This window comes from Mycteria americana, chromosome 9 (assembly GCF_035582795.1).
Source record: "Mycteria americana isolate JAX WOST 10 ecotype Jacksonville Zoo and Gardens chromosome 9, USCA_MyAme_1.0, whole genome shotgun sequence".
NCBI classification, from domain to species: domain Eukaryota; kingdom Metazoa; phylum Chordata; class Aves; order Ciconiiformes; family Ciconiidae; genus Mycteria; species Mycteria americana.
Window position 1 is genome coordinate 19587642 of NC_134373.1, and position 27667 is coordinate 19615308.

General features: G+C 41.1%; 2 protein-coding genes across 10 annotated transcripts in view; both read left to right on the forward strand.

The window, feature by feature from the left end:
- Window positions 1-5854, forward strand: part of ATF2 (activating transcription factor 2) — a 51512-nt gene extending 45658 nt beyond the window's left edge. For 6 of the 7 annotated variants that reach the window (XM_075512469.1, XM_075512472.1, XM_075512471.1 and 3 more), the window contains one exon: window positions 3164-5852. In XM_075512469.1, the coding sequence (XP_075368584.1) occupies window positions 3164-3390 (227 nt within the window). In that variant the 3' untranslated portion in view covers window positions 3391-5852. Of the gene's footprint in view, window positions 1-3163 lie in introns of all 7 variants that reach the window. The other variant, XM_075512475.1, reaches the window with a different exon arrangement.
- Window positions 5855-22485: 16631 nt separating this feature from the next.
- The window catches only part of CHN1 (chimerin 1), a 105929-nt gene continuing 100747 nt past the window's right edge, over window positions 22486-27667 (forward strand). Inside the window, exons 1-2 of one of the 3 annotated variants that reach the window (XM_075511793.1) lie at window positions 22486-22862; window positions 23087-23208. In XM_075511793.1, coding sequence (XP_075367908.1) covers window positions 23103-23208 — 106 coding nt within the window. In that variant the 5' untranslated portion in view covers window positions 22486-22862; window positions 23087-23102. Of the gene's footprint in view, window positions 22863-22937; window positions 23209-27667 lie in introns of those variants that run through there. The other 2 variants (XM_075511790.1, XM_075511795.1) reach the window with 2 other exon arrangements.

The window sequence follows — 27667 nt, forward strand, 5'->3', positions numbered from 1 at the left end:
AAAATGCCTAGGCTTTTTTCTACATTGTTAGCTACATTATGATTCTGGTAGGTATCAGTTGCACTCTTGAAACCACAGTCCTGTGCCTGGCAATTCTCTGGTCAACTAAGAAAAAAGAAAAAAATCTGTTGGAATTTAAATATGACTTTCCTGTGTTCTTCTAAAAGCCTTTGTTCTTTATTCCCAGTCTTCAGGCTTAAGAAAACAAGCCACCTTTGTAATGAGGTGACTTTAAGTATCTTCTATATTCATTGAGTAGATTTTCTTGTTTGGTTTTAATTGTTCAAATGAAGTTCTGTATCCAGTTTTTGGCCACTATTCCTGTAAAGTTAGGGCTACATAAGGAATTATTCTGAAGGAAATCTAAATAGCTATTCTTTAGGGTGGCACCTCATTTCTAAATATTACTTTGTAGTTATTGCAAGGATTTATGCTTCCAGTCAAATTTATTACTATAAACTAGTGTTAGGTCTGTACCTTATATAATCACCTGTCTGCTGTACACTCCCCACTTCTAGCCCCTGGCATCTGAAAATACCTGAATCATGGGCTTCTGTCTCTTCAGCACACTATGTTTGTTCATCTGCTCAGTGGTATGAAAACTTCTGTTGTACACTGGTGATCTTAAGTATTCCCATAACTGTTTCTCCCATTGCGTATGTGGTCTTCCTGAGCCCATCAAAATCAGAAAACCAAGCCTTTCTCATGTTCTTTACCACTGTGATATTATTACAGACATTTCTGTTGAGTTAAGTGAACAACACACACATTAAGGGATACAGGACAATGGAAGACCTTCCTTCTCTGGCTGAAAGATAATGATCTACTTTACTTCCTCTCTATCTCTGGCTTGTAGCATTTAAAACTAACCCTTTTTCTTGAGGATAAGGAGGATTTGGCCGACAAGGAAATCAGGGATCAGCAAAAGAAGCATAATAAGAAGATTGAGATTCATAGGAACAGCTCTGAAGAGGAGGAGCAGGTGTTATAGCAGGGAGACTGTATTCGATACATGTTGTCCCACTTGCTGCCGTTTCATTCTGTCTGAGGGGAAGAATATGCTACTCATAATTAGTAATTCAGTGTTTTTCAGAAAGTGGCACTAGAGTTTCTGTTTTTAACAAAGTTTGCATGTGTTCCTTCTTACTTGTTTTTACATGAGATCTTGTAGGTCTTGATAGAGGTGTAGCAAAGATGAAATCCTGTTGAATAGTGTTAACTGAATTGGCACTCATTCATGTTCTTTCTCTTTTTGAATGGGCAAATCCTACTAAGGATCACAAACATCTTTCGGAAGTATTTTAATTTTCTTCCTCTTGCTGTATACAGTTACCATGTAACCTTAGGATATGTGGTAATTGTCAGCAGACCTCAATATCATCTGTCTCTATCTCCTTTAACGCTTGAAAGATCTGGTTTTGAAAAAATGCAGTATTTGTGAAATAGTTGGCCTCATGGATAAGAACATTATGATACTTTCAAACAATTATAGCCATGCTCTTGTAGTAGAGGTACAAGAGAAATTGCTACCTTGTTCGTGTAGGCAGTATTTCTTAGAAAGAAATGTAGCAGTTTTGCTTGCTTACACATCCTTTTTGACCTTACCGTTCTTTTCCAGAAGCGGCCGATAATAGAACTGTTGTTTTCAGGCTTTGAAGGGCAGTGTGTTCTTAGTATGCATGGGGTTGCTGAAAGATCTTTATGTTGGGGACTCGACTTGCTAATTTAGTGAATTTTCTTACCCATAGCTAGTATGTCGTATAAACCTCAGTACATCATAAACTTCATTTCATCATTGTTTGTTCATGCTTAGTGTTCCTTTTAGTTGCTGCTGTTAGCCTGGTTTTCTGTGGAAACAAGGCTATGATACCACAGTGTTGTTCATCTTTTAGTGTTAGCATCATCCTTTCCCATCCCTTCTCTTCCCCTGGGTAACTTGTGAATTTGTAGGCCAATCTCAAGCAAATCTGAAAGGGATTGCAAAGACAAGTCTAGAGAAAATCAAGCTTTGTTCCATTGCTATGTCACAAGCAATAGTTCATGCTTCTTCTGGCTATGTGTGTGTGTCTATATTGTTACGTTATACAATAGTCAGTAGTGTTTTAAAAGGGACTTCCAGTATTCCATCTGTGTACTGGGTTTACGTCAATATATAAAACTCTTGTGAAAAATACTTGAAAACACTAAGTAGCGCAAAGTGATACAAAAAAGTTACAATTAAATTCCCTGTTCATAGTTTTGAGTGAAAAACAGTAGGCTTATTTTGTTTTTTGGTTTTTTAGTCTTTAACTCAGCTTTTTGCTTGACAGTGTTTGCATAATGCCTTGGCTAACTTTTGCAACTCTCGGGGAAAAAAGGATTATTTTAGCATGACTAAGATGTCTGTGCAAGAAAGACATTTTAAATCATGCTCATTTTGTAAATTCTAGTTTTGCACAATGAGAATTTTTTTAATCTGTTTACCCTCTGTCATGAGAAAAAGTGATGCAACTGTGTGGCTAATTCACTTCAGTTTTGTGGAGAACACCTGAAATATTCTTGAAGATATTTTTAAAATCAGTTTTAACAATTTTAAATCTTATTGAGAGGCATGTGTACTAAAGAAGTTACTGAACTTCACTCTATTAAAAGAATGTGGGTTGAAAACTTAGAAGTATTGCCCAATCCTTATAGTGGTGTAAATAATATTTTTTCAGATATCATATTCATGATCACAAGTATTAATTACTGAACGTAGAATTATTCTCATTTCATTACTAAGCAAACGCAGCAAATAGCATATGTTAAAAATCTAAAGCCAATTCATATAGCACCAAGAGATCTCATAGCATTTTTAATCTATAAATACTGCTTATTGACATGAGCATTCATCGTTAGAATTAGGCATGGTATCCACCAGCTGATTTACTAGGCAGGAAATCAGACAATTTTAATCATGACTTTGAAGATGTGAAAATGTTCTTGTTTCCTGAATATTCCATACTGCAGTCCATATTTTTTGCTGACTAAGTAGTATTTTCTTTTAAAAAATGAAAATAAAGTTGTTTTGCAATTTGGGCTGCATTACACCATGAATTTTAATTACTTAGGGGATGATTGCCGTTACCTGGGACGTGGTGGTGTGCATTCCGGAGGAAAAAATAACTTAAGGTTTCTTCTTCAGCTGCAGATAAAGATGACAGTTCGGAAGACATATCGGTGCCAAGCAGTCCACACACAGAAGCTATTCAGCACAGTTCTGTCAGCACTTCCAACGGCGTAAGCTCAACTTCCAAGGCAGAAGCGGTGGCCACCTCCGTTCTCACCCAGATGGCGGACCAGAGCACAGAGCCGGTGCTTTCCCAGATGGTCATGGCACCTCCCTCCCAGTCGCAGCCTTCAGGAAGTTGATTAAAAACTTGCATTGCATCAGTTTCTTAGATATACATTTGTGACTTTAAAGGGAAATCGACAAAAGACCAATCTCCATCTAGGAGAAATTGTAGCTTAAAATTACTCATTTTTAAAAATCCAACTTAAATTTGGCTTTAACGATTGGCAGGTGAAGATGAGACAGAACACCAGTTCTAGTCTCTTTGCAAAAGACTTTTTTTTTTTTTTTTTAAGTATTAGTTTTACTAGTTATTTTTTGTGCTTAATGTGTAAAGTGTGTGTACAGTACAATGTGGTTTATTTCATTTTTAATTTGGTATTATTTCAACAAACATTGGGGTGAAATACTAAAGGTCATCCCCAAGACTGTGATCGTAATATTATGTGACATTTTTATACCAAAGTTCTGCATAGTCCCTATTGACTTTGTAACATTGGCAAGGTCATAAAGCACTAGGCAAGAGAAAGACAGTAACAGTAAATTTGCTTTTAGTCTTTTTGCCTTTTTGTTGTTTTGCACATTATGAGAGGAAGAACATTGGGAGAAAAACGTTTGGGTTGGTTTATGTATAGCATTTTGGTTGGCTTTTTAACTGTTGGGGTTTTTAATTTCTTTAATAGGGCCAGTACAGTATATGAGATACAGTACTCTTATGCACATACCTATCCTAGATGAGGATCATTACTAAATAGATTTGATTTTTTTTTTTAATCTTAAATTGATGTCAGGTGGGTTTTTTTTCCCCCTCCAACACTTTCATTCTGGGGGGAGGAGAGCTTTATTTCTCCGGTCAGAATAGATATCTATAACTACCCTTTGTTGCTAGGCTGAAACCAGTAAGCATATTGTAAAATACAGGGTTATCAAATATGGAATACTTAGTATTCCAAAGTAGGTTGATATTTTGTGGATTTTTGAGTCGCAGACTAAGGAGTTTACTCATGGTTTTGGATGCCAGAAAAGCCTAAAATCCTTCTTCAGACAACTCAAGACTTTTTTTTGTCATTGTCTTGTATTTGCAAGCTAACTTGTATTTAATTCTTGTGTAAGCACTGTCATCTTTTAGTAGCAAAAATTTTGATACCTTTCTTGTGGGGAAAAAAAAAAAATCAGTATCTACCGTATCTTGGAAACAATGTAATTATAATGTGGTGTGTGTGGTGTGTGCGTGAGAATGGTTCAGTAGTTAATGCCAGCAGTCTTTTGCTTGAATGTTTAAAGATGCCTTCAATGTGATGCTGGCTGATAGGTGATTGCAGTTTTAAAATGTTATTTACTGTGCGAACTTGGATAACTAACATTCCATGATGTAGTTTGTTTCTGATGAGATGATTGTAGGTACAGTTTTTCTCATTATCCAATCATCTGTAGGATATTGAGTTTTTTAAATGTGCCATTATCTATTTTGATTCTGTACTCATGTTCAAAATACAGTACAATATTTTACAATAGATTAAGTTGTTTTAAAAAGTAGATGTGTGCTTTCAGGTCGGAAAACTTTGTATAATAGCAAAAACAGATGCATAGTAGCAACTGGCAGTAAAGCAGGATTCCATTATGTATATAACAAAGATTTAATGCATTTATAATGGGTTGTGTAGTTCATTTGCTCTTCCTTCTCCACACTATACTATGTGTTTTTAAGTGTCAGTGCCATCAAGTTTCTATTTGATTCAGTTTTAAATCTAAAAATGTAATTGATCCATGGGAAAATCATCATTTCTACAATATATATACAACCATACTATAATGAAAACTGAACAAAGAAGTATCTAAGTCATGTATGTATCATTGCAGGGCTTTACGCATGAAAATAATAGGGATTCTAAATATTTTGTATTTTAAAACTAAGAAAGTTGAGTTGATAACCTCATGTGTTCAAAAGTCTTACTTTCCCAATTTCAAGATAAAAAGCTGTAACAGTTATTGAACGTTTCCAGGATGGTGAAATACAATGGACCTCTTGGGAGAAGGAAATTAACTGCAAAGGCACAAAATGGGAATTCTGCAAGAAAGCTATACAGTCACTTTTCATTGTAGTTTTGGTGGACTAGATAAGGCCTCATTGATTATACTACAATTTGCTCTCCTAAACACAAAGGCTTTTTAAATCATATTTATATAAGTGGAGTTTTTTTATAACAAAACTGTCACGCTTGTAAAATAAGTCTACATAAGTGTATAGGAGACGTGTAAACAGTTAATGAATTTAACAGTGGGGCTGGAAGAGGAACCATTAAAATCTGTGTTCAGCAAATAGAGAAAAGTTATTAGTCGTACTACCATGGATTCTGTTTTGAGACGTATGTCACACTACTTCTGTACTTAGCGTTTTGGGTCTTTACATTTGACATGTTTCACAAACTGTACTGTTTTCTTTTATGTGCAGTTTGCATGAGTAAATCATCAAAGAGAATAAAATCTATCTTTAAGTTATGTTCCTATTTTAATGAAATTATAATTGTTCTAAAAGGCAGCACTGTCTTCAGACTTATTTCTTCACCCTTGCAATTATCAGCACTTTTCTGGAAGTCATTACTGTAATGTCAAAGTAATGTTATGTAAATAAGAACACATACGTTTCCTTAGAAAAGAAGCCAAATTCCATTGCTCTGCAGTTGAGTTCCAGCAGCTTCTGAGGAATCAGCCTTGTATCGTTAGTTGGAGGAGCCCCAGGTAATGCGCAGATAAAGGAGTTCATAAACATCGCTTGGTGATCCCAGGTGTTGCTCAGCCATTTCTGCTTGCCGTGAGTTCCACAGCAAAAGCGTTGTGTGTAATCAGAATTTCCAGCTAACTTTCAGATATCTTAATCTTACCTTAATATACATGAAGCTAGGAAATGACAGCTGTACTCAGATGAACTGCTCACAACTTTGTTGTGAAAGGTTGAGAAAAGATCATGCCCTCACGTTTGACTTTTAGAATATTAAAAATGGTTTGGGCTTATTTATGAATATTGGAAACATGATATATGGTGTGGCACAGCCTGTTACGTCATCGTTTGGAAAGCTCTTGGCAGAACTCTGATACGGAGGCTTTGGAGGGGAACAAAAAAAAGGTAAAGTTGCCGTGTACTTGCATGTATTGCATGTGTTGACCAAAGGAAATTAAACTCAAACTGCACATAACTTGGAGCCCAAGATGCGAGTAATGCCCAAGGCCTCTGTTGCTTCGTTGTGTTCTTTTTCTGGCTATGTGAGTTACGCTTGTCACTCCAAGGAAAAAAAAACACGAAGGCTGTATAACAGGGCAACTGGGGGGGGAACCAACCCACTTTTTATTGTCTACACTGTAAAAAGACCCGGTTTTATACCTAACTATCCAATCTAAGCAAGCTTTTTCTCTTTAAAATGCTAATAGAGGCTGGGCAAAGAAAGATATTACACTGATGGAACGAGATGACAGAGGAGTTGGATGAGTGGTGATTTCAGCTACCAGAATTACAAAAGTAATTTGCTTAGAGACAGACACAAACATTTTAATTGGTCATCATAAATGATAATGAGGAGAAAACATAGTGAAATTAAGTGCATCCTAATAAAGTAAGGTATGTTAAATTGCACTGAAGGAAACTTCAGCAATGCTTCTTGACACGATTAATATACTCATGACAGTGTGTCTAATGAAGGTTGTTTGCATTTATATGCTGCCTGTTGCTTCCCTCAGTAGAGAAATAATTTGAACTGCGCTCATTTGCATTGCAGAACAGTGAGTGTAAGATTGGCTTACAGTAGTCTTCCTTTACATTTATTTTTACCCATCGTATCAACAGTAATACAGGTATGATTTATTTGACCTCTGTCTTGTATAACACTGTGTAGAGTCGGTCCAGATGGCACTATCATAAAATAACTCGGGTTTTCAAAGTTTTATATTGTTTAATGGTAAGTCTCCTGACCTTTTAATTTTAATTTCAGGTTTTAATATGACTTTTTTTTCTTTTTTTTTTCCCCTTCATGTAATTTAAGATTATGACCTTTCTTGTTCGTCACTTTCTTCCTCTTCAAAATATTTTTTCTTTCTGTGTGATGAGCCCCTGAAGGTGCTTATATAGTTAGTGTGGAATTTCTTCTTTTTGCATATTGCTTCCTCCTTGGTTGTGTTAACTCTGTATAGCAGACTTTCATTTCAGGAAGTTAGTAGTCAGGAAAGGAGTTTCTGCATGCTGTATACGTTGTCTTCTTCAGCTAAAATAGATAGGAGAAGCTTATGAAATCTTGACATTGACATCTTCCTAGAACAAGATATCTTACAGAATACATACTTAGTTCTGGAAGGACGTCCTGAATCCTCAGTATGGAATTCTTAGTGTTGCAAAAAATGTCATTACAGATGCTCTGCACAACTAATGAGAGCAGGTTGTATGCTGATGGCTTCAGAATTGTGCAAAGTGCAACTATCTTTAAAAAGAGTTTCTAACTTCCTAGGTGTGGGGTTAGTTATAATCTCATTACATGGCTGCCAGTAGAATAACAAGACACATAAACTTGATCCAATTTGTGTAATTATTTTATTTAAAAGCTCGCTCAAAGTCTCTACCCCTCTTCTGTTACCATTTTTATGATGAAGATGTATGTTGTTCCAAGCACTTTTTTCCTATTCATTTTTGGGGAAGAGGAGAGAGGGGAGAGAAGGTTCTCAAATTTTTAAATAAAGTACCTATAACAGAATTTAATCTGAGAATGAATACTTAATCTGAAAAGTGTTGTGAAATCATTATGCGAGTATATTATTTTTAATCCATAGGTAAAGAGACAGTAGCTTAAGCTGCATAGACTGATTGGAAATGGTAACAAGCATAAAAGGTCCTAAACAGCTTGAAGCAAAGGAAAGGAGTCGTGCTTCTAGGAACTTCTCTTTGTCTGTTTTTAATACCAATAGCAGAAACAAAGTGGAGTAGGGAATGGGCAGTATCTGTAACCAGTTCAGACAGCAGGGCCTGGTGATGCTCCGGCTTACAATTAATGAGCTTGAAGGATAGTACGCTGTAGCTTCGGGAGACCTGTCAGTGCTAGACCGAGAAGATGAGATTCAGGAATGAGCGTGCTGTCACACAGATACCTTCAGAGGAACAGAATTGCAGGGAACCAGGTTTTCCTCGCCTAACTCTCGCCTAGGGCTAGCTTAATACATCAAAGTACAAACATGAGCTATTACAATTCCATTTAATACTGTCTGTCCCCAGGTGTACTGGATGCAATGAATGCAAGTCTGATGGGTATGTTTAGCTACCCGTAAGACAAAAGTTAAGGTCTATTTTTTTTTTTTTTCCCCTGCCTAAAAAGTCCCTGCTCTTGTTTCGCTGCAAGCTACTATTGGCATGGTACCTAAATGGTATTTCCCTCCCTTTAGCTGAATTACTTGTCCTAGACCATTACAGAAGGCAAAAATACTGTCCTTGAGAAATCACTGGACTGATGCATTTTAGAAACTGAATGATTTCAAAAAGCCTACTAATTTGTTTATGTTTAAAAATAAAATGGGAGATCACATCCACATCCTACATCTAGGATTCTAATCGGGGGAAAGGGAGACAAGCAAAGAGAGAACGAGCCCTCTGCTTTAGCAGCAAAATAAATTGCCTTTCTGAATAAATCAAGAAAATGAAATGGAGGGGAAAAAGTCCGCACCATTTGGCTACTATTCCCTCTGAACAAGAAGGTGCTGTGTTTCGCTGCTCCATTATGCCAGCCCTCTCCTCTGACACGCTCGCTGACATGAAGATGCATTCTGTGATGATCTATTTCTTCAAAATGGTTACAGTGCTGTTAGGAATGTTTTGATCTCACTCGAGGTAAGTAGTACAAACATCCTGTTATTCATGACCGCGTGTTGAGAAAGATACTCCTAAGGGCGATAGAACGTATAGTTAGAGTCGTTCCAGTTGTCTATAAAAACCAACAAACTTTATAGTCAGCATGGTTATGATTTCAAAACAAGCAGAAGGCTAATATTTCAGTTTTCTTGTTTTCTGTCCTCCCTTTCAGCAGAATTGCTTTAAAGGGCTAATGATTTTTGCTGAAAAAATAGATAATCCTTGTAAATGACAAAGAGATGCTGTATATTTCACTGGATGAGAGGAACATTTTGAACACTTGATCATTTTGTTGAATATTTAATGAATCTCAAGCTAGTAAGTTTACAATTTATGACTTTCACATATGTGTGAATATATACAAGAGTTCTTTATGCTGCCTCTAACAGTTTACCCAAACTTTTTAGAGCTCTGATTCTAATAGGACATAACTCTTTTTTCTTCTATAAATACGCAGCACTCTCTTGAATGCTGTGTAAGAAGGTTGCTGGCCGTAGATCTTTGAGCTCTCTTTCCAGTCACCACACAACTGGAATGCCATTTCTGAGTTGTCAGCATAGTTGTAGTCGTCGCTTCTGCCTATCACATGGCACAGCATTGGCTTCCTTGGGCTGGAAACACGTTATACGGACTTGCACGCTTCCCTTCTACGGCCTCTTTAAATTGTAAGTACCAGTTTGTTATAAACCGGCCTTTTCCTTGTTCCAAAGGTCTGGCAAAGTCATTTTGTTTCGGGACAGAAATGCATGATCTTTACCTGCTCTTGTAATTTCACGTCTCGTTTAGATCTTGTTGTTGTTGTTGTTTTCACCTACCAGATAAGGGCACCCACCCCCACTTAACGTAACTGCCCTTTATAACCCGCCAGGCACCCAGATGCGTTCATCAGGGTGCATGAAATCCTGTGGGTCTTGTCTACCTAAGAAAATGTCACCGCTTTGGCAGAGTTAGATTGTTATAAACACAAACTTTTAGAGAGTGTAAAGTTTTGGTTTGACACGTCTATTGATTTATTTCAGTCCAGCTCACGTTGCTGGAGAATAGTGTTAAGCTAAATTAAAAAAAAAAAAGTGCACGTGTATACTTACTAAACCAATACAAAGCCATATAAAATTTTGCAGTACGCCATTTTTTAGAATATTTGACTTAAACCAAAGCAGCTTTCCTACCATGACAATTTCAAAGAAACGTGTGCCTGTTTTATGAAGAGGTGAAGATTAATTTACCCTAGTGAAGTTAGATCCCTTCTATAATGAGGCTTTCCCAAGCAGGTAGGAGAGCAGGATCTGATTTAGCCAGCTGCTAATCACCATCAACGCTTCTGTCAGTAAACATAATTTAGTCAAAGAAAATCTGAGTGATGCACAGACTCTCTGTGCATCATCATCCAGCAATTATCTCTCTTTTTTTCTTCTAGCTCAACATTGCATTTCTTTCTAAGGCCCAAAGTTACTCCTCAAAAGTCACTGTCATACCTAGAGCTTTACAGTAGCTTAGTCTAAGCAGGGAAGCTTTTTTCCTGAATATTTTCTCAATTTCACTCTTCAAGTGCTCAGAAATCTAAGATATTAGTGTTTATGGGTTATTTGAATGCTGCCATAAGCCTCCACCGTGAAAGGTTTTGATAATTTGTCTAATCTACCACCAGCCATTCAGCCCCTTGCTGCGGCCAGCAGCAACTACCACTGCTGTTGCTGAAGACCTGTTAAGAGCAAGAGACCTTGGTGTGAGACCTGTACTTTAGATACATTGAGCATATATTAAAAAACGCTTGAAACGGAAGTATTTCTGAAGCATGTTGGTATGCAGTTTTATACTACACAAAAAACTTGTTTTTCAAAGAGCATACTTGGAATATCTTTTGGGTTCTGTTCTGGGATTTTTTGCTTGTTTTTTTTTTTCTTTCAGAATTTCAGTGGGAAATGAAGTTATGTCCATATTGTGATTGCTGCATTTTGCGGTGATGAACTGTTAAACAGGCTGCTATATGCTCAGAGCAGCAGTACTTAGGATGATCTAACAAAAAACCATCCTCATAATATTGTATATATTTGCATACATGCAAAATTAATTAAGTACATTTATTGAAGGTGTTCTGACTTCCTGTAAGTAAGCGTTAACTGTACTCTAGTCTCTTTTAAGGAAAAAGTTAATAGTTCACTTCTCAGTCTCCTGTTTTGCTGCAGAGTAAGGGAAATCCTCTTGCTTGGTTTTAACCTGACATTGAGAGGCTTATGGATGTTTGACAGGCTAGCTACGTGTCACCCCAGCATGTGCCCAGTAGAACTTCATTGCCCCTCTGGGTACGATACATTGTGCCCTGCAAAGATTAAGAATGGAAATGTCATCTTCTATATCACAGCTCATACAAGCTGAAATTACAATGAACCGGTGCAAAGTATAGTATTCAGAAGTGAATATTATGAAACTATTATTTATACAAATTATACAAATTTGCTTATACAAGTTATTATTTCATAACAATCAAATTGTAACAGCTCTTTTCCTGAATGGGAATTATTTTTTGTACTGCAATCTGTATTAAAGATTTATCCAAAAATAACACAGGAAATACTGTGTACAGTTGCTGGAGCAAGGCATTTCTGGCAGATTTCCATGGCATGCTCAAAGTCTGTGAACTGGCCTACGTTTGTCTTTCACTTAAAAATGTGGAAAAGATTTTTGGTAAGCGCTGACCAGAGCTCAAACCCCTACCTACTGAGCAGAGGGCTGAAGAGAAGAGTACCAAGCTATAGTTAAATAAAGGGGATTTATAGATTTGCAAGAAAAAGTGTCTTGTGTTAGTGATGTCTTGCTTATACGAGACAATGGATAATAAATTATTAACCTAATGAGGTAAGTAATTCCATTTCCTACTGTTTCCTGCTGTCTGCAACAAGTAATTCAAACCCTGGGAGTTTCTAATTTCTCAGGATCAAAATGCCATCTAGTGGTAACTGCTAAATTTTTTGAGCAAATACATTCTCTATATTGTCATAAAGGTGTCGTCCCCCCCCGATATTCTACATTTTCCAGCACATTAAGCTCTTGAGAGAGGACGATAGAGAGGTTGCGGAAAGGTACAGCTTCCCCAGGTCGGCACCCGCAGTGGCTGGGACGCCGCGCTGCCTGCTGCCCGACGGCTTGGGAACTCCCTCCCTTCCTCTGCTGCCAGCCTCGGGCACGTCGGGGAGTTTTCCACTGCTAAGCGTTGAATAAACTTTCAAACAGAGTTGGCAGGCTGCACCTTACTGTTACTTGATAATAAAATACAAAAATATTAATTTGGCCAGTGCCGTATGAAGAGAAGCTGAAAGCCACCCCTGCTTCACTGACTGTTCATCTGTCTCTCTTCTGGCAGGAGGCTTTTCCCTCTGGCTCGTCGTTCTCCAGGGAGATAAGGGGAAACTATTCCCTCTGCTCTTCTGATGAACTACCAGAGAATGGTACAAGGCTCTTCATAGCACAATTTGCCTGCTCGACTCCTTAGAGAAGAATATAAGCTTTTAAAAAAATATCAAAATTAAAATTTGGCCTTCAGAATAGACTCTTGAAAAAGTAACTGCCATAAACTAGCTTCTGGAGTTGAATAACAGACTTTGCTTGTACAGCAAAAACAAATAATTAAAAAAAAAAAACCACTGAAACTATCTTTAAATGCATTCATCAATGTAAGCCGGGGATAGGAGACAGCAGTCACGCCCTGCATGTGATTTGAGCCCACTGATGGGGATACTCCCGCTTCAGAAACGGCTGACTGAGGAGAGCTCTGCAGCGTTTCGTCTTCCTGCAGTTTCGCTCTCCATTGTGATAGGGGGGTGGTGGTTGTTATTTGTGGGTCTGCTTTTTCCATGCGCTATTTGAATTTCTCCATCTACTGGCCCATGTTACCCTGTTCCATTGCAAGGTGCTCGCAGCAGCGGTCGCCAGGGCTGTAATTAGCCCGAGGCTCTCTGACGGGTATTCTCCAGACTGGTGCAGAAATCCAATCCACCCTGCTGACGTTGCTGTAGAAGTCGATGAAGATGGCATGACATAGATGGCATGACATGGGTTTGATGGGCTGTGAAGGAGTTTGTGGATGGATAAAGAAATCCTTCATTTTGATTCTTGTTTTCTGTGATGTTTGAAGTAAACTGCAGCAGACTAAAGAGTCTGATTAACAAGAGCACTCGCAGCACAGCTCCCCGAGAGGGTCACTTGAGGGTTCACGCTGCCGTGGGCTCACCGCCCCGGCGGGGAGGCCAGCACTGGCACTCCTGCCCTCCTCCGGCCCCCCAGCAGCTGCTGGCTACCTCCCTAGGCCACGGCGTCGGGCGACGGCCAGCGCAGCTGCGAAGAAAGAGGAGGGAGCAGAAGCAGGACTGGAGCAGCACTGCTTTAGGTGGGAGTAAATGGTCATGGAAGCATGTTTCGGTAGACAGAGCAGGAAGAGTTTGGGGAGTGTTGGCAAATGCAGTCTGAAAAGCATCAAGAAATCTGTCTTGTTTGTCCCAGCTAAAAATACATGAGGAAATCCCTAGATCTGGGACAATTTCCTAAAGCTAGAATAGCGGCTTTCTCTAACAACTGGGGTCTTGCAGGTGTTTGGCTGCATCTGCCCTTCACTCGCAAGTTTTCAGAGCAGCAGGACGCTTTGAAGAGAATATGATTCCTCGCAGGCAGAAGGAAGGTGTCCTGTTGTGCACACAGGAAAGAAAACAAATCTTAGGAGTAAATGGCCACGCGGTCAGACCTTGAAATAAAGGAGAAAGAAGAGCGAAAGCAATCTGATTAGTAATGATCCCTCTGAACTTTGCATCTATGTTTTCTGAAGCTGTCAAGCTAAATACAAATGTAAGTGAATCAGTACATAGTGCCTACACAATGTTTTTCATTCCTTCAAAGAACTGGACAGAGCATAGGCAATGTTACTTTTAATGTTTTTTTTGTCTTTATGTGGGTAATGATTATATGCTATAAAGAGGAAATTAATTTTAATGCTGTATAACATGATAATCTGGATTAATGCTTTTGATTTTGACGCTCTCAGAGAATAATTGGATTTCTTTGTCCCATGTTTAAACAGTTTAAGACACATTCTTCTTAAAAATATGTCCATTTGAGAGCAGAAAGGAGAGCAGTTTTCCCTCGGTGGACCAAAGAAGCTGTTTTCTAAGAACAAGCAGCAAATTGGCAGTTGAAACTTTGCTGCAGCCAACACTGAAATGGTGAGGGCCTCCGTCCCCCTGCTCATGCACTACTGTCCAGTGTTTGCCCACGAGCTTTGCTTGGTTCCATCTTTTCAACACATATTTCCTTGACTTACTGGGGTTTAAGGAAAAAAAAAAAAGCAAGCTCTTTGGAAACTGCTCCTCTTATCAGTAAATTGTTGCTGCAGATAAACGCTGAATTCTGAAGTAATCGTATTTGCGCAGGCTGAAAGCATTGGTATCACATCTCTACTGCATGTAGAAAACCACTAGGAACTGAATTTTGGAAGGACTAAACCAGGAATTAGTTTCCTATATGTCTGTCTGATTGGAGATCGCATGAGTTTAGAATTGAATATGTGAGATTGAATTCCGGATGTGAGGTTGGTGCGGCGATGAGCAAGTCAGATTGCAAGATCAGTTGTGTGATCTTTGATTTTGTTTAAAATAGAACTGCTGCATGCACAGCTGAAAAGTCGCCAGGTCTTAGTAATTGTCTCTGGCACTGCCAATTTAGGACCTGGATATCTGCTAATTTAGTTTTGCTTTGTTGAGGGGCTTTCCACGTGTCTTGGTTAACAATAAGCAAAATGTGCACAACCATGGGATGCAATTATTTTATTATTTAAGGAAGGGGAAATAACACTTTTTTCTCCCTTCCCTCTCCTCTCCTCCCCCAGAAAAAACAGTGACATTAGGTAGAGGAAGGAGAATCATAGAATCATAGAATCATGAAGGCTGGAAAAGACCTCTAAGATCATCTAGTCCAACCGTCAACCATCTCCCCACAGAGAGAATTTCTCTCTGTGGGAACCACATAACAAATTATGCTTTTTGGCACAGACAAAAGGGCTCAGAAGGGATCAGATCATTTTGTCCTTTCATAAGGAATCTTATTGCTGTAAACTTACAGTTCACTAGAACTATTGTGAGGCTGGCAGATCAATTAATGAATAGTGAAAATCTCAAATTCTAATTAAATCCCACTATTACTTCCAGAATTGGTTTATCTCCTCTCCAGGAATACTTGATTTAAACAGCTTGTTTAACAGGAAAAGCTATTGATCCCTTCAATAACACTTTAGAATCATTAAGAGGAAAAACTTTCATCTCCTTCAGCTCTTTGAAGTTGCTTTGTTAATGTCATCTCTCTGTGATCCTAAGAGCTAATGCTGGTCTTGAAAGACATTTCCAACGTTATTCTATGCTGCTTTTTGTGCCCTGCTGCCATTACCTGCCTGCTTGCAGTTAGCTGTGGTCAGTGCGGTAAAGCAGAAAGGTACCACTAGCGCATGTGCTTGCTTGCTCGCTCTCTCTGGGAGGTGTTATATTCTCCTTCAAAAGTCTTCCTGGTGGAAGAAAATACGCCTTTCTTAGAGCTTCGTTGAACTGCAGATTAGTTATCCGGTGCTTCTGCTATCTCAGCACTTTGAGACTTGGACGTAGAAGCATCTTCAGGTCATTAAAGGTCATTCTACAAAGGCAGTTGAGAACTAGATTGTGTATGTCTATAAGGCAGGAAACTCTCAGAACATTTCCAAAGTTCGCTTCTTATTCGTATAGTCCATTTCCTAAACTATCACATAAAATTCAACTTCAAATTTGATGCAGTTTGCCTTACCAGGGCCCATACACCCTTGTTCATATAAAGCACATTACTGAGCTTTAAAATACCCTTAAATGTCTCACGTGTTCTAAAACTTGGACGTTCTTTCAAAGGACCCTAAGTATCCTAGAAGATGCAACTCTGTCTGAGAAGCAAGTTGCATGGGATAACTAATACCCTCATTAAAAACATTCTTTTTGAATGGCTTTAGTAATACCTACATTGGCTTCTCTAAGAAAGTAGGAATCACTTTGGGGGCTCTGGTATTAGAAAACCAAGTAATTGCACTAAGAGCGTGTAGGTGCTATATAGCACTTCAGAATTGCAGGTTTGGGTTGCTTATGAGAAGGTTTAATTTCTTTAGCAATTCTTCAAAGCCATCCAGTCGATCTAGAAGTCTCAACTGACTGCATGAAGAACCACCGCCAATTCTGTGGCATAGCTCATGGCTTCAAGTACGAGATCATCCGCTCAGGGTTAAAGACATTTTGAAAGTCAGGACTAGAAGTATCTTGCAGATTTTTTTTTTTTTTTTTGCTGGCTAGCTTGTTCTTAGTTTTTAGTGTTTATAGATGAAATTATACTCATAAGAGTTTATTCCTAAGACTATTTTGCCAATGGCTTGCCTTCTGTTTTTTTACTTGCAATTTCCAAATTTTTTTCAAATACATACAAGCACTACTTCAATTAATGCCTTAATATGTATTTCTAAGCATGGTATAAAAAGGAAATATTATGGAAGTTAAATAGAAGCTATAAGCTGCATTTTACAGCCAGTATAAACACACTTGGGTGTTTTATAGCCATCAGTATTATCTCCTTTGACACTTGAGGCTTGTCCCTAGGAGACAGAAAGCAGAAACTTCCTGGAATTTCTTTAATTAGGCTGTTCATTTCACTTAATAAAACAAGCAATCAAAAACATATTGTGTTTCATACGCAGGACTCTTAAAAATGTAACTTAGACTACGTAGCTCTTACCTCTGAGCAAAAGTGCAAGCAATTTTGAAATTTCCTAGTATTTTAATAATTTTATTAATAACTGATCTCACATTAGAAGTCTGTGCTGATGGGATATGCTAGTAAGTGTGCATGCGAGCAATAGGAAAGCTCATAAAAACTCTGGTGTTAAAGTAGAGTCAGACCAGCTGCAAATAAAAATGCCCTTGTGCAGTTATAAATAGTTTAGTCACTCGCCTATTTTGATATTGCTTGCTCTAAACATCACCTGGAACGTGTTGTGAGGGGAAAGCTCTGAGTGTCAGCATAAACCCCAACGCGCTGAGCGGCCACAATCCACAGTGAGCGTTAGGGTGACCAGCACCTTGTTTGCGCGCTTGCACCCTCAGGAAGCTCACACCCTAATGGAAGGTAAGTCTCACTTAGTTTCGGTCAAATCTAGCAATTTATGTGACAGTGATTATACAAGAAATTTGGGTAGCTCTGCATTTTCCCTTTCCATACGGCACACTTCATTTTCTAATCCTTTTCCAGCCTCCGTCCTTAGACGTGGGGGAGACAGGAAGACCAGTCCTTCCTCGGCACAACTGTAGTGCTGGAAGTACCTGTAAATTTGTGTTTGAAAGTATTAGAGGAGTTCGTCAACGTTTATTAAATAAATAATAAGGTAAAAGTGAAAGCTTGGAAGAAAATAGGAAGGAGGTAGTTCCTGACATAAAAGACAGGACAGGACACCTGTCAGAGAACCTGAAAGTAGCCACCTAATTCAGAGGAAAGGAAGGGGTACTTCAGATGTACCCAGCCCAGCATTGTCCGTTCTCCAGCCTACTTAGGTCAGCAGTGTTAGAGCAGAGATGTTACCTAGGGGGCAAAGGCAGATGTTCTTGGAAAGTGCTGCTGGTTTTATCTGTTGCATTGGAAAAGCTGGCTATGAAGAGTAATTCAGGTGCAGGTTTTCTTTTTAATGGAAATTACCTCAAAGATTAAGATCATATGATTTTGCCAAGATACATAGATAGCATCTACTGTATCCTATCCATAGCACCTGTTCATGACGTAATTCTCATCACATTCACGCGCAAGTCTTGGAAACCCAATTACGTGGGAACCACAATGTAGAAGTCCTTACAAATTATTTTGGAAATGATTTTGCTCAGGAAGCATAGGCAAGAGTGAGCTGTTTTCCTTTGATGCGGTTTCATTCAAAAATGGCATCACGTCTCATAACATCAGTCTAAGCATAGCAAATTGTTTAGATGTTAAGCAAACAGTTTAGTTTAGTTTAGTTTTTAGTTTAGTTTTAAAATTAAGATTGTGCTCCTGTGCTGCTTCCCCTTAGATCTTGTGGCATTCACTTCTAGTGTAACCAGGAAAAAACTCTAGCTCTAAAGGTTATCGTCGTCACCTATGTCTGTTAAACATTTTTTCATGACCCAGAGAGCCAAAAGCAGGCAAGTTAAGCCCATTTTTCATTCCATTGATGTACGTCACCTACTGTGTCCTAAACTGCTCTAAGTTGTTATGGGATATAGTGCAATTCCTATTGATCAGGATAGGATGCCAAATGTGAGTTTATAATGTGGTAGTTGTGATTTAAAACCAAAGGTATGGTGGATATGTTACACATATCTCGCTTTCTTTGGCAACGATCATAAAATTCAACAAACAAGTTCCTCCTAGTAACCGTTACTTTGCTAGTCTGTACCCTGTAGATAAGAGAAAAAAAAAATTACCACCAAAATCTGCAGACTAGCATAGATCCCAGTAAAACGCTGATTGTGTCTGGTTTGCAAAGGTTGCTCGTAGCAGCTCTACTTGATGCAGGGATTCTGTCTTCCTCTATGCCTGTACAGCATTGGGTAATATTGTGGTTAAATGACTTTGCCATTAATAATGAACAACAACAGTGTCCAAAAGATAAGCTCAAATGACAGTTCTCTCATCAAAGGGAGAAAGATTATCCAAAATGCTGGTGATGTGCAATGGCAATCCTGGGTTTGGTGATAGGCTTGGTGTTATGTTCAAATAGCTGTCATCTATATAAACATTAATTTTAACGAGCAAGCTTGGTAGTCAGTCTTCAAACTTTTTATTGATGACTTTTAAATTAGATAGAGCAATTGAATTTATCTTACTGAACAAGTGGTAGAAATCTGCCTTGCTGTTTTCCAAGGAGTAAATGTTCCGTTGCAAATACTGCGAACCCTGAATCTGCTCAGCAAGGCAGCCCTTGGCCACCTCCCCGTCTGCCCCACAAAGTCCCAGCAATTATGCATTAGAAGCTAAATTGAATTCTGCACATGACAAAGCTTCTACGGTGCTGTTTTCCTGCTGTCAAGGGGGTCTGTTGCAGGAAGACACTAACTGTGATAAGATGCTACTCCCTTATTCATCAGGTAACATCTCACTGTGTCTTCACTTTTACTGCTTCCCATTAATACAGGACAGCTTTAATTTATGGGTTTTTTTTCTTCACACAACATTATATTTACTAGCTGGGAAGCTTTCTTTACAGTTGTGTATAAATCTTTAAAAATGTCAGTGATTAATTTTAAAATCTCATTTATCACTATATGATTAGTGAATTAGTTAAGGTTTGAAGAATAAACGTCTGGTAATTAGAAGCAATTTTGTACCAGAGCCTCAGACAAGGTGATGGATCAAAGAAAGGCCACTGTGGGAAATGGGCCATTGCTCCCGCAGTGCTCCGCACCAAGAGCAAGGGGGCAAAAGGAGAGAGGCCGAAATAAAAAATCCTGAACACTGGAAACCAACCCCAAATCCCAGTAATTACATTTTATGTGAAGAATGAAGCCGTAGCAACTGACTGCGGTATTTAAAGAGCCTTGAGAGACAAGGCAAGAAACCTCCTGAAGGACAACGAGCAGGCCAGAAAATAGCATGCTATGTATATATTTCTCTTCTGGAGACTTTATTCTTGAGGTACACTTCGTAAATACACCCCCAAATATTCCTACCAGATGGCAAGTATAAGAGTGCTTTTTCTACAGAATGCGATGCTAACAAACCAATTTTGAAAAGGAGAGCTTTTCAAGGGCTAAAGATCCAGAGGAATAAGACACCAAGCTCATCCTTGCTGCCATTTAAATCAACGTTGTGCAAAACGGGGTCCTCTTTTGTGCTCTCCCCTGGAAAAGAGCAAACGTAGGAGCTGGGGCCTCTCCGAAGGAACAGCCTCTCCGGCTGAACAGGGCCAGGCTGGGGCTTTGTGCTCGCTGCCCCGGAGCATCCGCGGTTCCTCCCCTCGCCCCTGCGCAAGGCGGCGGAGGGTTAGTGCTTGGTAAACTCCAGCTCTCTTCTAACGAAATTCCCGGAGTCGTAGTTGAATCATTGTTATTGCTGGTGCGCTCAGATGTGCTGGCCTGATAAGGCATTATGTAATTTTAAGATAATGTTGTTGTTAAACAGGAATCGCCATGAGGATTTCGGGCCCATTCAAAAAGCAGGGTGTGGGGGAAGGGACCTTCACCTAGTGAACTTCAGGCTCATTTTTTTTCTGATTTCCACCTTTGATTTCTTCCTGCTGTGTCAAGGCTATCAGCCTTTGTAAAAGCCAGAGTTGCCATCAGGTAAGATGGTACCTACTGCGTACGGCCGCTCTCCTCGCTACCCCCAGCGCCTTTCTTGTGCCAACTACCTGCGAGGGCCAGTCGAGAGCTCTGCGTATGAGCCTGCCTGTGAAGTCCTTCCCCAATCTGCTGCTGTTCTCTGCAGACTGCTGGAGCCCGAGCCAAAACATCCTCCCAAACCAAGCAAATAATCTAATCAGAAATAATGATTGAGCTCAGTTTGTTTTGAAAACTCAGATCAGCTGCAGAACTCTTCCTGGCACAGTAAAATACGACTCTAGTAACTAACTGTGAAATGACCAACACGCTTCCCCAGGTTGTAGCCATAACTGCATTAATAGCAAAGGCATTATTAGACAATTGAAATGACTAATCAAATTACTCAGAGTGATCTTAACAACTCCAGCAGTGATAATGCCTATTATGAAAAATAGTGTTACTCTCTCCAGGCAGGAAAATATTTCTAATGTAAATATGCAGTTCAGTAGATAGCAATAAAGATTTTGGAGTAGTGGAAGAGTAAAAGCTGGCTATTTAATTGAAGGAAGTCGGAGTGAAAGCTTGGGATTTAATTCCAGGAAATGTAAGAGAAAAAAAAAGCTGTATGAAGATCCAACTTATTTCCAAAAAGCAAAGCAAAACACTCCATGCACAAAAAGGTCAAATCACATGGGCAGAATGGCAAAGATTTTTTTGTGTTTTTTCCAAACCATTTTTCATCTATTTTTAACCTCCTTTTAGCCCTGCAATTAAAATACTATTTCTCAGTAGTCCAGCTGCTCAATAAACTTTTGCACTTTATACACGCAAAATGAAAATGTTTTGTGAAATCCGGTCCATCATGCTAGAATTCATTTGGGAAGGAATAAAATGAAGGAAACAATCACTCCGGGATAAAATGTTTATTTTTCTAAACTTTGCACACTAAGCAAAACATACCAATATAAAAACCTATGTTTTGAAATATTTGACAGACATAACAAAACCCTATGTTTTTCTTGTTGTATTAAACAAGACTTAAAGACATTGAAAACTTTCCCACCAATCTTTCCCTTTTGTTCTCTACAAAAAGATCAGGTAGAATTCAGAGTATGAAAACCCGTGCGCAGCTAACTACATAAACCACCCATTTTTCAGACAGACCTTTATGCTTTAGCTGCCTTGTTGAAAGAAAACGTATTCTATGTACTTGCTGACCCTGAGCTGCATTCACCCAACCGGAACCATTAATTGCAGTGGCTGTAGATGCAGCCTACGTACACGCTCTTCCTCCTCCAGACTGTCCTATGGCAAAAACCTTGTCTTGAAGGCATGCCTCCCACTGCACACCCACTGTGGCAGCCGCCACGGTGCCCCAGGCGAAGGCGGGACAGGCTGTATGATGCTCATGAAAACACCTGCACAATCTGCTTGCCCTGGCTGATGTCTCCGAAGCCTCTGCTGAAGGTTGTGGATTTGCACAGCTGTAATGGATTACATTTGAGTAAACAATTTGTGTCGGTCCTGCTCAGGCTGCATTTGAATTCTCGGCACACAGCTCGCATCCGAGAGGCGAAGTAATGCTTGCAAGTGAAAAACTACTGTATCGCTAAACAAGGCGGCTCTGGTTATCCTACATATGCTGGGGAAGATCTGCTGAGTACTAACCAATCTCTGTTTTAAATATCTGTTTTCAGGTTAAAAATGCAAACTGTGTAAGTGAGTTACAGCAGGCAGGATGCTGTCTTTTCAATTAAATGCTTTTAGCTCTGAAATCGACAGTCCTGGACAGCGAAAAATGACGGCAGCTGGGCTGGCTGAAATTTCTCACACCAAAACATTTTGAGGGGAATTCCACAGCTTTGCTCTCTTCATGCTTGCTGGCATTTAAGTGGAAATTTTCATCTCGCTTTAAAAACCCACGTTCCTCACAAGACCGTTGGCTCCTCTGCACCAGGTAGGCGCGGGCCTGCCCTGCTAGGCCGCTCCCGGGGGGCAGCCCGCTCCGGGCCGGGGCAGCCCAGCGCCCCGATGCCGCTTTCCGCAGAGAAGCTCCCCAGCGGAGAGGAGTCGTCCGGGACGGCCCCGGCGGGTGCCCGAGGGACGAGCCGGGCGCTGCCGGTGCCACGTACGTGCGAGGGGACGGGGGCCGCGGCCGCCGTCCCCCCCCCGCGGCCGGGGGAGCCCCGCCGGCCGCCCCGCGTGAGGGGACGGCGCTTCCCTTTGTGCCCCGGCGGGCGGCGGGCCGGCCGCGTTGCCATGGGAACCGTCCCGCCGGCTGCGGCGGGAGGAAGGCGGGTCGTGTGGCGGCGCAAGATGGCTCCCCGAGGCGGCGGGCCGCAGCGTGAGCGCGGGCGGGAGGGGCGGGAGCGGGGAGCGCCCCGCCGCTGCCGCGCGTCCCCAGCCGTCGTCCCCCCCCCGCGTCCCTGCCCTGCCCTGCCCTGCCCTCCCCTCCGCTCCGCCGCCGGCTGCGGCCGCCCCGCTCCGCCCCGCCCCGCGGCAGCAAGTGGCAGCGGCCGCCGGTGCCGCGGGGCGCCCTGACAGCCCCGCGCCCAACTTGTGTTGCAGGTGCGCCCCGCCGCTGATGCGAGAGCTGCCGCGCCAATGCCAGCCCCGCGCCGCCCGGCCAGCCCCCGCCGCCCCCCGGGCCCGCCCCGCCGCTGCCGCCGCGATGGCTCTGACCTTGTTCGGTGAGTAACCGCCGCCTCAGCCCGGCGGGCGCGGGGCTGCCGGCCCCCATTGTCTGCCGCTCGGCAGCGCCTGGGCGTGGGCGCCGGCCCGGAGGGCTGCCGGAGGCCGGGGCCCGCTGTACCGCCCCACGCCCGGGAGTGGCTGTGGAGAACAACGCACCGCGGGGGCAGCCCCCGGTGCGCGGCCGCGGCGTGGGCTCGGGCTGCCGGCCGGCTGTGGGGCGTGATGGGCGAATAAAAGTTACGGTGCCTCCGCGAGCCCCCCGGTCGCCTGAGGAGCTGCGCGGCGGAGCCGTGGGCTGGCTAACGAGGGACCCCGCTCTCCTGGGAGCGTCGGGGTACGGGGCTTAATTGCCCGTAACGATCAGATGCGTTTCGGTAGCTGTGTTTAATAGCAGAGGCTCATGAAAGGACGGTTTCGGGAGGTTGCGAGCGTGGCTGTGGTTGGCTTCACAGCCTGAGACAGCACGGTGGGAGCCAGCGTGTGAAAACTAGTTTTAACTGTTGAACATGTGGGTTCTTTTAAGGAAGGTTATTAAGCTTGCTTATGCTTAATATGCTTAATTTTACAGTGGAGGGAAAAAAAGCTACAAACTGCTTCTAGCAACATTAGGTAAATGCAACAATGCAAAGGAAAGCAGAAATTAGCATGACTAACATTAGTACAGAATTAACAGGATAATCAGGATACTCTTTCTCCTAAGAAGCTCGTGCACCAGAAGTGATTTCTAGTGAACAGGTTTAAGTGATGATATGAAGGCTGTTGGTAGTGTTTAGGCTGTGGATTTTACTTCCCATGTAAACAAATTACTTGCTTTCATTCATCTCATGATTCTTGGGCTGGTACAATTTCTTAAAAGAATAAAAATGGTTTCCTGTGTTTTCTTCGAATTTGACACCTGTTCTATTATTGTGGCGTATTAAGGCCCGTCTAAAAACAAGTGTAGCACGTGTTGCAAGATAGTTCTCCGAAGAGAAAATCTATGCGGTATTGGATTTAGCTACAGTGCTGTCACTTATATTTATATTTCCTGCCTGAGTTTTTCAGGATGCAAAAGGTGGTAAATCACAGCGGAGTAAACAGTCTCTGTCATTATAGGCCTGATCTTGTTATTGAGTTCACGTGAGCCCCCGGACTTCTGGAGGAGTCGGTGCAGGTACGGGAGCCCTGCACGTTATCAGTTGCAGGGTGACCATCAAGCTCTTTAACTTACAAGTACAAGCAAACATAGAGAGTGCTCAAATGGCAGATCGGCTTTTGTAAAATAGCCTACTGTGCATATTACATTGTCTCATTGTAACTTCAGCTTGTTAAGAAAAGGTGTAGGTTGTTACACAGGCGCTCGAGGTAAACACTGTAGTTGTCCCTAATCAAAAAATCAAATTTTTAGGCTATTGAAAATAGGCGCTTTTTCCATGGTGAGTGGTTAATGTGTTGTTACAATCTTTGGCTGCAAAAATTATTTTAATTTCAGCTTTTAAATAAAGTGGCATTCCTACGTCAGGTACCTGTTTTTTTAAGCTTAGGTGATTCTTTTTTAGTTCACATGTATTTTATCTACTTAATGGCATTTTTCTATTAATATAAATTTGCATTACAAAGTAAATTGAATTAGATGGTTTTGTGTGCTGTCACATCTGTTGTTAGAGTAAATGACATTGATACGTGTAAAAGATAATGAGCAAAGAGAAGGTAGAGTGGGGTACCCTGCTGTGTGTAGATTTTAAAAAATATCTTGCCAAGGGTAAAACCTCAAGATTTCACCCTTTTAAGAAAACACAAAGTGACAGTAAAACAATGCAACAAATGAGGCTAATGTGTGCCAACAAATGAGTGTGGTGCCTTTCATAAATGTCAAAGCTTTATAGTACGTCTTAAACTATGAATGCAAGAGTGTGAGTGGGAGTTGTGTAAATGCAGAAAATGTGCAATAGGTTTGCAGATGAGGTTGTGATTAACTTACGGTTGAGTTAGCACAGCTTACTGTGCTGCTGTGTGTCCTCTGAGCTGAGGTAGCTTGCCACATTTTGTCTCTTAGCATATAACAAAGACAGACCACAATATGCTTGCTTTGAACTTCAAGAACAGTGTTCAGCCTTTATCTTGAATTTTGGCTGCCTGTGGATGGTTGCATTTTCAGTTACTGCACCACAGCTGACCTATAGGAACTCATGAAATAGTGTTTTTTAATTTGTTTCAATGTAAGCCCCTACCAAAGCAACATCAGCAAACCTGGGGAAAGGCAGAATAAATGTGCCTGAATTAATGTATCTGTTTTGAGGGATTAAGCAGCTAAAATTGTTCTATTTTAAATTCACACCTACCTTATACCAGTAAAACTGTCCTGAGCAAACAGGTCCTGAGGGAGGTCTTTGCTTTGGTTCTGCTCACTCACATAAATTCTAGGCTCAATATTGCATTGTTTTTTCTAACCCATAATGGTATATCACACTGAACCATATTTCACACATTCTAGGGCTGCTTCTAATAGGGCATGCTACAAAGCATGTAAAACTTGAGATAAATTGCCATGTCAGCTTGGGGGGGAAAATCCACCAAGTTTGCTGGGTCCCTTTCAATTAATGTGTGCATGTGTGTGAGCACAGCAAGAGAGAAGAGAGGAATGGGAAATGTCATAACATGTTTTCTCCATGCTCTTGACGCTGTTTTATGGCTGTTTTGGTGCATAGTCCAAAGACTGTACTAAAAGGGGATAGGACTAGAAAGCAGGGTGACGTTGTGGATTCTGGATTAAAACAGACATGCAGTTATCAGGCAGTTGAAAGGTCAGGTATGCTTTATTTTTTCTACTTGGTGAAGTGGTTGGGAGTTTCCCACTCCTGTTGGAGGTTGCCCTTTGCCGCTGTCCTCAGAGCAGCACCATGTAGCCACTGGAGCACTAACTGCAGTTTGCACCTTTGAGGTGGCACCTCGAGACTCTTTGGAAAGTTCGTTGGAGAAAAGAGCTTCTGGTGTATCAGCAGCATTTTTCTGCTACAAAAAAAAGGCTGTTACCCTTGGGGCTATATGTGTCTCCTGACTTCTTATTCCTTTTCCTTTACAGCTTGTTGTCCAGATTATGATGCAACATTAGAGCACAAAGGAGGAAAATGTTAAGACTCTTCACTTTCTCAGTCTTAGTTGTTTTAAAATTATTTTCTTCATCTTGCCATATTTTCCCAGTCATGACCTTCCAAGGTATCCTATGCTGACTGTTGGCTGTATGGAAGGTGGTAGGGAGCTGCCCATGTTCCCCCAGCACAGTGGTACAGCTGATGAGTCTGTGTGTGATGTGGGTTATGAGGGAGAGGAGGTCAACTGTTCCACAGAGATGGAGAGGAAGAGCAGTCCCTGTTGGAAGCAGAGGTGGGAGACCATGGAATTTTTTGGCTGAAAACATACCTCTGTTACCTGTCAACTACATTGGCCACTTCAGGCAAAAGTGTCATCCCAACAGGGTTCATAGTTACACAATGTCATGGTGGCAGAAATGGCCTGTTGTGACCATAGGTGGTAACCCATATGTGACATGGCTTTTTGTGATACCAGTAGAAGTAGGGTTTCACCAGTACATTGAGTTTGTGTTCTAGTTGCCAAGCACTTAGAGAGCAGGTTTGATCTAACAGAGGAAAGCAGATCCTGTGCTAGGACCGCATCAGCAGAAGACTGGAAGACAGTCAATATATCTGAGAAGTGAAAAAGAAATGCTGCCTGATCCAGTTGTTTGTTGTAAATAATATATGCGATGAATTTGATATCCATATTTGTGAATTGCCTACCAAGAGTTGGCAGGGATTTTAAAAACATCTTTGTCCACAAAATGGTGCAGACTTTCACACCTGGTGTGTATAAATGTCTAGAACTTGAGTAGGTATTGAATTCTAGTGCTGTTTTTCATCCTACAGCAGATTCACGTTCCCTTACAAAAGGTTGTGGTGATTGCAGGTGTAGCCTCTTTTTTCTCTCTAACCATTTCTTTCTGCCTGCTGCAGCACCTGGAATGGCGTTTAAGCCGGTGTCCTTCTCTGCCATTTCAGCACAAAGTCCAGTGGCTTCATGCCCAGCCTTCGTGGAGCTGGGCTGAAGCCACTTGCCTGGTTTAGCAGGGAAGCAGCTAAAGGATACCCACCAGTTCTGCTCTGCTGAATCCCTGCGAGGGGTAGCAGCTTCATAGAGACAGGAAGAGCAATCAGTTATGTTTCTATGGCTAGACTTCCTAGAGCCCATCTGTTAATACCCTAAGCTGTGAGATCTCACAGTGACATGGCTGAGGTGTGTGCTGCCATTCCACTTGGATGACTCAAGTATGGGAAAGATAACAAACAATGTAGAGGAAAAAGGAGGGGAAGTGTGAAGTTATCCCACTGCTACTGCTGTTTGCTTGTGTCTTTGAATGTCCTGAGAAGTATTTAAAGGAAGTCAGCATTGTACTTTGAAAGAAAAATAGTTCCATGTTAT